Source organism: Falco rusticolus, chromosome 4, assembly GCF_015220075.1.
Source record: "Falco rusticolus isolate bFalRus1 chromosome 4, bFalRus1.pri, whole genome shotgun sequence".
In the NCBI taxonomy this organism is placed as follows: Eukaryota; Metazoa; Chordata; class Aves; order Falconiformes; family Falconidae; genus Falco; species Falco rusticolus.
In genome coordinates, this window is record NC_051190.1 from 10640684 (window position 1) to 10651214 (window position 10531).

At 56.6% G+C, this 10531-nt stretch overlaps 2 protein-coding genes across 2 annotated transcripts; both read left to right on the forward strand.

Moving 5' to 3' along the window:
* Window positions 1-86: 86 nt before the first annotated feature.
* HMCES (5-hydroxymethylcytosine binding, ES cell specific) lies at window positions 87-5691 on the forward strand. The gene is made up of 6 exons (XM_037385105.1): window positions 87-312; window positions 2118-2261; window positions 2616-2735; window positions 3314-3474; window positions 3937-4126; window positions 4536-5691. Exons 1-6 carry the CDS (start codon window positions 130-132, stop codon window positions 4740-4742), a joined length of 1005 nt encoding a protein of 334 aa, XP_037241002.1. The 5' UTR covers window positions 87-129; the 3' UTR covers window positions 4743-5691.
* Window positions 5692-7250: 1559 nt separating this feature from the next.
* LOC119147509 (histone H2A type 2-B) lies at window positions 7251-9700 on the forward strand. Its single transcript, XM_037386643.1, has 2 exons — window positions 7251-7305; window positions 7391-9700. Exon 2 carries the CDS (start codon window positions 7457-7459, stop codon window positions 7835-7837), a length of 381 nt encoding a protein of 126 aa, XP_037242540.1. The 5' UTR covers window positions 7251-7305; window positions 7391-7456; the 3' UTR covers window positions 7838-9700.
* Window positions 9701-10531: the final 831 nt, after the last annotated feature.

Consider the following 10531-nt stretch of genomic DNA (forward strand, 5'->3'; position numbering starts at 1 on the left):
GTCTGGGGGAGGGCGAGGCGTTCCGCTCCCGGGGGCCGCCCCGCCCCGCGGCCCGCCCCTGCCCGCAGCCACTTCCCCGCCGGGGCGGAGCGCCGGGCCGAGCCGCGCCGAGCCCAGCCGAGCGGCGGGATGTGCGGCCGCACGGCCTGCTCCCTGGGCGCCGACAACCTCCGCCGGGCCTGCGCCTACCGCGACCGGCGGGGCCAGCGGCGGCAGCCCGAGTGGGTGCGGGCGGAGCGGTACCGGCCCTCGTACAACAAGGGCCCGCAGTCCAGCGGCCCGGTGCTGCTCTCCCGCCGGCACCTCCAGCAGGTACCGCCCTCCCCGCGCTTCGCAAACCGAAAGGGGCAGCCGGGTGTCCTGGGGCTTCAGTTCTGGGACGGGACGGGGTTGGGCCTCCCGCGGTGGCGTGGTACCGGTCTGCGTTGTAACGGCTGCTTGGGCTTCTCTTTGCTCAGGGTACGGGGCGGGTGTTGAATTTTCTAATTGCACAGATGCCGCCTCTCGTTAGTATTTACGTGTTCCAGAAGAGGGTGGGGAATCGGTACCGTACTTCCAGCATAGCCTTATATTTTCTGCAAAAAAATCATACATAAGTGATTAACTCTGGTAGAATTTGTTTCCTAAGTGTCTATAACTGCTCTGCTGGTTTCATTCTGCCTCCCTGAGGATTTTTTTTTTCCATTTCATAACATTGCATGATGTGTTCAGGTTGCATTGGTAGGGGAGAGCAGAGAAAAAAAAATCTGCTTCAGAGTTGTAAAATAACCGTACACCTGTGGTGACCGTTATCCCGGCTAATTTTAAGCCTCGCCAGACCTTTCTCAGAAAACCGGAGCAGCCTGTACAACTGTTTCTGCACCTTGTTTGGTTTCCGTGTAAGCAGGTGCCCAGGGAGGTGCTGCTCGTTCCTGTTCAGTGGGGTGAAGCTGGGCGCGCTGAGTTGGAACACACCTGTCTGGGCTCCCCGAGTTGAAGCACACCAGCCTGGGCTCCCCCTGCTCTTCCTCCCCTGGCCCGTGGGGCAGTGAAAGGAGCTGCTGCACTGAGCAGCCGGGACACCTCAGTGGGGCCGTGCTGGAGCGCCATGGGCGATTCCGTTAGCCTTCGTACCCTCCTTTCCTGCCTTGGGGTCCCACGTCCCCCTGAGAGCAGCTCTTGGAGCAGAGGAATGCAGGGCTGGGAGCGTCATACAGGTCACAGGCAGATGCCTGCTCAGTTGTCCACCTCTGTTGAAGTTGTTGGGATGCAGGTACAGTGTGAGGTGCCCTTTTTTGCCTCCCAAGATCTGTGGGAGGCTCTGGAAGACTTCACAAAACTGGGCACATACACATCCATATATATATCTATTTATACACACACGCCTATGGTAGGTATATATGTGTGTATCTACTGCAGTTCTTTGGGAGCAGATGCCCCCCGGGGCCTTGCTCACCCAGCTGTGTGCTGCTGGGGCTGGCAGCTTGCGGACGGAAAGTGAGAGCAAGCTGGGGGAGAAGTGAAAGCCACAAGCCATTTCCATTGTCCGAAGGCAGATGATATGCAAAGCACAAGGAGTGAAAGTGAACCAGGTCAGCAGAAATCATGTTATTAAAATGAAGGTGAGGTTTACACCCTTTGGGACACTCGCTGTAAAGAGGGAAGTTTTGAGGACCGTAATACCAGCCTGACGTGACTGTTTGCTCAGGAGCTGGGGAACTCACGCATCCAGGCCCTTCCTATGGAAGAAAAACCATGTTTTTCCTCCAAGAGTTGTCGGGCGAGCCTCACTGAAATGTTTATTTATTAGTTAGTTGTTCCCACAAAATATTCTTGTGCTTTCTACTGGAGATTAATTCTTACAAGCAAGCTGTTTAGAATATGTGAAGTGTTACAATTAGTGGTTATTTCTGCTGGTTTGTGAGTGGCAGCCCTGCAGAAGAGCAGAGGCAGGTTTGGTGTTGGAGAGGCTGCGAGTCCCAGCTCAGCTCTTGGCAGAGATGCCAGCATGTTCCCCTTTGCAGGGGGAGAAGCCGCATCCACAGGGCTCTGTGAAGCCCCTCTCTTAAGGGGTGGAGATGCTCATGGTCCTTGAGATGTGGCTCTGACCCAAGGTGTTTCTCTGTTTCATTCGAAAGGATGCCGACTCCTCCGAGCGGGTCCTCATGGACATGCGCTGGGGCCTGATTCCCTCCTGGTTCAAAAAGGACGACCCCTCCAAAATGCAGTTTAATACCTCCAACTGCCGCAGTGATACCATGCTGAAGAAGTCCTCCTACAAGGTGAGTTGCTCTTACCTTCGTGTCCAGCTTAGAGAGATCTTGTAGCTGGCAAAACCAGAGCCAAAGCATCTCCCTAGCAAGTACTAGTCACAGTACCTGCTGCCCAGGGGAGTAAGTCCCTGTACTGCAGAGCTGGTAGGTTTCATTAAAATAGAAGAACTCAAAAAGTTATTGCTGGTGAAGCTCATCTTTTATCACAGTACTGGTAGTGGCGGCATTTGTGCACCCTGCAGGGCAGTTTAGGGGAGCCCCAAGAGGGAGCGAGTGGGCTAGATGGTCCCAGGAGTCCCCGTCCTCCCTTGCAGGCTGCCCGAGGCTGCTGTTCACTGCTCACTTGTGCTTTCTCTCCCCCAGGGTGCTCTCCTCAAAGGCAAGCGCTGCGTGGTCCTGGCGGATGGCTTCTACGAGTGGCAGCAGTGCAGTGGGAGGAAGCAGCCATATTTCATTTACTTCCCCCAGACCAAGGATGCTGTGGTATGGAGTCCCTGGCCGTGGCTGAACGCGGGTGCCCAGCTCCTGAGCCCCTGCTCCCTCCAGCTGCCCTGGGAAAAGCCCCCTTCCCTCCAGCTGTGCCCATCTCTGGGAGTCTCTGTTTCCTGACGGGGCTCTGTTCTGCGGTGGGCTCTGCACTCTGGCATCCCTCTGTGGCCGCTGGTCCCTGCCACTGCGGTCTCCTGACTGTAAGCTGTGCCACAGCATCCCCACCGTCACGCTCACTGCTCCCCACGTGCCAGATATTTGCATGGCTGGGCAATGTGTCTCACAGGGGACTGGGCTGGGAGTTTCGCTACCTCTTTCTTTCGGCTGAGTCAGCAGTTGGGATGTTCAGAAGGGGAGGAGGGTGCTGGCTTGCCTGTGGGAAGATGAAGTAACTCTCCTGGAGTTACGTCAAATTAGCCGGACTAATTTGAGGACTCCTGGAAAGCCCTCAAATTAATTCAGTTCCTGACTTAGATCTGAGTTGTTGACCTGCCGTGGCACTCACAAGTCTGTGATGCTTCAGCTGCCCATGGGCTGGCACTGACCAGGGTGATGGGGCCTCTCTCCTGCAGGCTGAGGGGAAGGAGGGAGATGAGGAGTGGAGAGGATGGAGGTTGCTCACCATGGCTGGGATTTTCGACTGCTGGGAGCCACCAGCGGGAGGAGAAATGCTATACACTTACACCATTATCACTGTGGATGCCTCTAAGGATGTGAGCTTCATCCATCACAGGTGAGTGAGAGTGGGCAAGGGGCTGCAGGATGGTGGCAGGGCAAGGGAGGAAAGCTGCGCCTGTGAACACCAGTCTGACATCATGCAGGCAGGGGGGAGCCCTGCCTACTCCTGATGCCCTTGGAGAAAAACATTACAACATTACTGGCTTGTATCAGGTCACCGGCTCATGCCCTTTCCATAAATTACCATCTCTGTGCCTCTGGCAAGCAGCAGAGTTGGATCACACTCCACCTGACCAGGGCCTGGCAGTCAGCCCCTCTGTCTCTTCCAGCAAAACAGCTACCTGGGTGAAGTGGATGTGTGCTCTGCCTTGTGGAAGAGCATCTTGCTGCTTCAGTTTTCCATCCTGTTTGCTTCCCCGCAAGCTGCTACCTCCTTGCTAGCTTACAAACCTGGCTTTTGCCGCCCCGCTCTGCCGTATTGGTGCTGGGCTTAGTCTCCAACTGTCTTGTCCCCTAGGATGCCAGCCATCCTGGATGGGGATGAGGCCATCAGGAAATGGCTGGACTTTGCTGAAGTGCCAACCCAAGAAGCTGTTAAACTCATCCAGCCCACAGAGAACATAGTTTTCCACCCAGTGTCCACCTTCGTCAACAGTGTCCGGAACAATGCACCTGAATGTCTCGCACCCATTGAGCTGGGAGCCAAGGTGAGTGCTGGCAGGGGAGAGCATGGCTACATGAGGTCCCTGTGTGGCCACATGAGTGGGGATGGTGCTGCCAGGTTGCAGGAGGGCAGCAGCAGGCAGCGTCTGCAGGGCATGCCTGCGCTTGATGCTGAAGTGCAGAAGCCCTGAACAGATTCCTTTCTCTCCGCTTCCAGAAATAAACTTACCCTGTGCCAGGATTTCTCTGCCAAATGAGGCAAATTCCATGTGAAATGGGGCTTGGAACAAGCCTGTTCACAGCAGCCCAGGGAACCTCCCGCAGATGTGCCTGACTGCAGGCAGGGCCATTGCTCCAGCCTCTGCATCCCGCTCCAGACCAGCTCTCAGTCACCCACCTGCCCTGCTCTTGCCGTGCTTCTGACTTCTCTCACTCTGTCTTTTGTCTCTCTAGGAGGTCAAAGCCACCCCAGGTAGCGAGGTGATGCTGGACTGGTTAAAAAACTCCCAGGAAGGCTCTCCCCAGAAGAAAGAAAATGATTTGCCCAGGTGGACAAGTCAGTTCATCCACAGCCCTTCACCCAAGAAAACTAGTGCAGATATCCTGCAGCAGTGGCTGAGGAAGGAGGGAGAGCCAGCTGTGAAGAAGCGCAAGGTTTAGGCACCAGCTGGGATGGCTGGCCATCCTTTTTCCTCCTGGTTTTCCTAAGCAGAATGAAGAATGTTTTTTTTGGAAGGCTCTGCAGGCTGGTATTGAGATTCCCCAAGCCTTTCAGGTTTTGATCCGATGCTCTTAAGTTGTTGTCTCTGTTCTTTGTGTTTTGTTAAAGGTTGGTGTTTGTCTTTAAAGCTTTTGGTGTGGTCTTGTGCTGATGGGAGTGAATATAACCTGCTGGCCTCCCTCCCTGCTAGTCATTCGTGCCAAGCAAAGATAAAGCCCAGAGAAGCATCTTAGCCTGCAAGGAGGAGTAGCTTCTGCCTTCTGACAGTGTTCATAGTTCGTGTCTCCTTCTGTTTTCTTTTCTTTTCCCTTTTTTTTGATATTAAACTGTTACCTCTTTTCCACTTAATTCTGTATTGATCTTGTACAAATTCCTTTCTAATACTCTTGCCCTCAGAAGATGGCTGCAGTACAGAGGAATATGCAATAAATACCAGGAGGAAACCCCAGGCTGGGAAGATTTGCCAAGAGTCATCCCACTCAGCACCAGCATTGCCATGCGCATTTGTGGCTCCTAAACAGGGAGATGTTTAAGCAGCCCCTCAGAGGAACTGGACTTTGCTTGGGTTTTCCTATGGGCAGCAGGATGGGACAGCACGTCTTGGTCACGTTGCTTGTACAATCATTTTGTTAATGGGATTTGAAGACTTAAGAGAGGATTTTCTTGATCTGTGGAGGGATGCACTCTGCCTTGTTCATAAAGGTCAGTCATTAAAGCCCAGATAACCAAAGTGCCATTGCAGAACAGCACAGGGCGGTTGTTTTTGAGGTCAGGGATTTTGTAAACAGAGCCAGATGTTACAGACCAAAAGCCTTGCATGGTGGGACCCTTGCTGGAAGGCAGTACTTCATTTGTACTGGAAACAATAAAATGAAATTAACTGGTTGATGTATAGTGCCCTTGTTCATGTGCATGTCTGTGTCCCCCTTGCCCACACCGCAGCCCCGCAGGCAGCGTTTGAATCTCCTCCATCTGCTGAGATGGAGACCAGCTACCCACTGCTGGGCTATCAGGGTACTGGCAGGGCCATGGTGCTGGAGCATTTCCATTTGCCAGTGGAAATATTCCCCAGGGATTTAATTTGGGGTTCCTCTCAAACGATCTGTCCCTGGGGAGCTGCAGGGGTGACTGTAGCTGGTGCCCATCCCTGAGGGGGGGGGACGGTGGAGCTGGGGCAGGAGCCGCAGGATGGGTACCTGGGGAGACCCGAGTGCTCTCGGAGCTGTATCTGTCTCTGAACGCCTCATGTGGCACAGAGGCAGATGAGCCCAGGTCTCCCAGCTTATGGGAAGCTGGGGGTGGGATAATGATTTCTAGCCAAAAAAGCCTGTTGCTAGCTGGCTCCTCATCACTCCCACGGTAACTTGAAGCAAGAGAGTTGCTGCATTAGCAGCTCCTGGCAGGATAAATAGATTTTCAGGTGCTGGGGCTTTCACCTTGGTGCCTGTCCTTGCAGGAGCAACAAGAGACGTTTCTCTCCCTGCCCAGCCATCACTGCTCTAGGGTGAGCAGCTCAGCTGCCCTGGCCCAGTCAGTGCTAACTGCAGATCAGGCTTTTCCAAAGGTCACCAGCTCATCTCAAATTCATTTCAGGTCTCCAGTTGCTGTGGAGGGAGTGAAGATGCTGAGCATGAGTAGGAGATGCTCACCTTTCCCTGCTCTGGGGAACATAATCCTTCCCTTGGGGAGGCAGGGGCAATGGAAAGACACAGGGTACAGGTTATCGCCCTCCAAACTGTGAGCAGGAGCAGCACCAAAAAACCCTACGCTGAGGTGTTATTGCTGAACTACACCACCTTTAAACCGGAGCCTGGCTGCTTGCCCAGCACCGTTTGCAGCGGTTGCTCTACCGGGCAGGGAGGTGACCGCACTCAGCCAGGCAAGACCCGGCCCCGACAGCTGGCTTGGGAGCAACTTTCCCCTTGGATGCAGGATGCTCTGGCAGGGAGGGTAGTGCTGGCTTCGAGCGGGGAGACGCTCCGGGGGACACCCCCTCGCCGGAGCATCCCCCCCGCCCGCAGGCCCCGGCACCCTCGCAGCAGCGGCATCCCGCCGGCCGGGGAGGGGGCTCTGGGTTTGGGGAAGGTAAAGGGGGCAGCCGGGGAGGAGCAAGCGCTGCCGGGACACCCGCGGGGGCTCCGGCCACCCCCCGTCCTCGGCCCCGGCGCAGCCAGGAAGCGGCTCTCGGGCTGCGGGCGAGCGCTGGCTGCGGCCGCGCCGGGCCGGGCGGGCGCCGGGACCCCCTCAGCGGGGGGCAGAGCCGGGCCGCTCCGTGCCGGGCGCTGCCCTCGGCGCCGGCCCCGCGGCAGAACCGAGGCGCTGCGAGCCCTATGCAAATCAGGGATCGGCGCGACGACCAATCAGCACCGCACCGTCCGCGGCGGCAACCAATGGGAAGAGGCGGGCGGCGGGGCGGGCAGGGATATCCGCGGCGCGGCGGCGGCGGCGCTGGCAGTGCGGCGGCGGGCGGCGCGCAGGGCGGAGCGGCAGCGGCGGCTGCGGGTAAGGGCGGCGCAGCGGCGGGCGGGGATGGCGGGGCTCTGGCCCGGCGGCGCGGTGTGGTGTAACGGCGTTTATCTCCCTGCAGGCACCGGGACCGTCTGTGCGCGGCACTTCTTGGGAGGCGGCGGCGAGGGGCCGCTGCCTGCCGGCCATGTCAGGCCGGGGGAAGTCCGGCGGCAAGGCGCGGGCCAAGGCCAAGTCGCGCTCGTCGCGGGCCGGGCTGCAGTTCCCCGTGGGCCGGGTGCACCGGCTGCTGCGGAAGGGTAACTACGCGGAGCGGGTGGGTGCCGGCGCGCCGGTATACCTGGCAGCCGTGCTGGAGTACCTCTCGGCCGAAATCCTGGAGCTGGCGGGCAACGCGGCCCGCGACAACAAGAAGACGCGCATCATCCCGCGGCACTTGCAGCTCGCCATCCGCAACGACGAGGAGCTCAACAAGCTGCTGGGCGGCGTGACCATCGCTCAGGGCGGCGTCCTGCCCAACATCCAGGCCGTGCTGCTGCCCAAGAAGACGCAGAGCTCCAAGAAGTGAGCGCTGCCCCCCACCCCTGCCCCGGCTCCCTTCTCACCACTGCCTCATCTCCCCTCCCGATGGGGCTGGGGTTCCCCTTCCTGCCTCCTAGCCCGGGCTGGGTGGTGAGCCCTGGCAGCACCCCACCAGTCCTCCACTAGTCCCCCCAGCCTGGGCTGTGGCAGGGTGGTGGGGGAGCATGGCTGAGGTCAGGCCCTGCTTGTGTCCCCACCCTGCCCCTCTTCCCTCTGGAAGAAGTATTTTTGGAGGAGGCAGCTGGATCACAGCTGTTGGAGGTGGTGGCATCCGGAGCTGTATGGTTGGATCGCAGTGCAGAGCTGCTGGTAGCTGCTGGGGATTGTTTTGGTTGGCGTGGGAACGGACACGGGCACCCTTGGCTGCCTCTTCCCTCCACCAGCCCTGGGGCTGTGCAGGGCCCCCCCAGCTGGCCCTGCTCGCTCTGGTGTGAGGATGGGACTTGCTGCTACACTGTGCCCACCCCACCCCGCCCCCCGCCCCCAGCAATGCCATCCTGGCCGCACTGCAGCAGGGAGGGCAGCGGGCTAGAAAATGTGAAAAGGAGGAAAAGTTTCTCCGTTGGCAAGAAGTGACTGTTAGTCTTGGTTTTGTTCACGGTAAAGCTAGTGCATTGCCTACTGTAAAGAAGCTCTGGTCCTATTTATTTTAAGGTCTCTCATTTTGGGGTACCTCCCTGCAAAGTCACCTTCCTGCAGCTCCCTGGCTTGGTGGGTGCTGGGGGACTTGGTGGTCCCACATGCCATGGGTCCTGCTAGCGGGGTGGGCTGGAGGCTGCGGTGATAAATCCCCTCGGAGAGCGTCGCAAGGTCAGGCGCCCGCCGGGAGCGGGAGCTGCCATCTTCTGCTGTGGCTCCCCTCCTCTTCCAGCTGCAGAAGCCCTTCATCTCGCTGAGAGCAGCCCTGTACCCTGGTTCCACTTCTAGAAATGACATCCCATGTCTTTTTTTTTTTTTTTCCTGTTGTTTGTTTGTTCAACACTATTTCTGGTTCTGAGAAATAAAGTGATGATGCTATCTGTTAACTGTAAACCCTCTATGGATTAATATTTCTTTTTAAAAACAACCCTGGAGTTTGTATTAAAACCCACTCTTGGCTTAGTACCGTATTTATTTAATGGCTGTGTGGATAATGTACAAGCATGGGGGCAGGCTAGCTGTCCCATGACACCTGGAATAGCTGATGCAGAGACAGCTTTCCTCGCTGCCCAGAGCAGCCTGCTTCTGTGGAGACCAATAGTCATGTGCATGCAGCAGTGTCTAGGCAATTGGACTGTAGATCTTTATAACATGTTTTTTAAGTAAAAAGAAAAAAAGAGCATCTTCTATTTATGTGCTGTAAGTAGCATGTGTTCAACCTATTGAATCGGCTGTTAATCTTGTGGATGAAGTAATTTATCCTGGCTCTGAGTTTATTATCTAGAGTAGATCAACCTGGATGCTTGTCAACTGGTTTTATGAAGGGGTTTTTCACTCCGTTGTGGAACGTGGAAGCAGTGTGTTCTTTAGTGTCGTGCTAATGGGGGTGTGTGGATGTGTCCCATGGTTATGCTGGGGTACCCTGACCTTGGGTGGGTGGGGGGCAGCTGGGCACAGACCCCCTGGGATCTCCCTTCCTCCTGTAAAGTCACTGTCAGTGAGGTGGGGATAAGGTGTCCCCTTTCCACTGCCCAGTGCAGTGGTTGATGTGTCTGTACCTGAGTGTCTTGTTCTCTCCCTGTTGTTTTCTCCAGGACCAGCATTCTGTACAACCCGAGAGTGCTTTGTATTTCTTAGAAAAATGCAGAACTTGTGATACTGAAAAGAGCGGTGCAAACCCAATATCTGATTAAACTGGTTCCCTGTTGAATGCTGTCGAATGTACTGTCTTGTCACCTCACCAAACCTACTGAATCTGGCAGCAGTCTGCGGGAGCAGACTCTCTGGTGGCAGCTTGGTGTCTGGGCTTGGTTTTTTCCAAGCGGGGAAAGCCTAGTAAAAGCACAAGATACAGCTTAGCAGTGGTTCTTCTTGCCCTTCGCTTGGACAAATAGTCTTTTTCTACCCTTGGGAGCAGAAAAAACCCTCCTCTGGCTCTTCTTCCCCGCTATGGGAATGCCACATTGGCTGGTTGCTCTGTCACCAGGGCCAGAAAGCCTGAGCTGCAGGGGAGGAGTGAGGCTGGGCCGCCCAGGAGCCTCCCCCAGTGCTGGAGGTGCTTTCACCACCCCCTGGGCTGCCCCAGGACCTTCTGGGTGACTTTGCAGGCAAGTAGGCAGAGATGGGCTTCTGGAGGTCAGATGGGAAAAGCTGATCCTGAAGGGAGGGAGACCTGGCTGTACGGGGCTATTTCTTACTCTGACACAGTCTCCCTTTGTGGAATATCTCCCAGTTTGCTGTCCTGGTGACTGGTCTGCAAGCCAGAGTTGCTTCCCTGCTTGGGTTTTGGGGAGGAAGGGCTGTGGGAAGTTCAGACAGCTTCCTGCGGGGTCAGGGTTGGGTGCTGGCGAGGTCTGTGCCAGGCTGTGGAAGGTGTTGGTCAGGACTGGAGCCGCTGGGCTGCTCTCTGTGGGGCGATACGCCGCCTCGTGCCCTGCCAAACGTGCTGCCCAGAACAAAAAGCAAAAAGGTTTCAGCAGTTGGGAGCGCCTTGGGGCAGGGAACAGGGACAGCTCCGGCTGTTTAACCCGCCTGGGGCCGA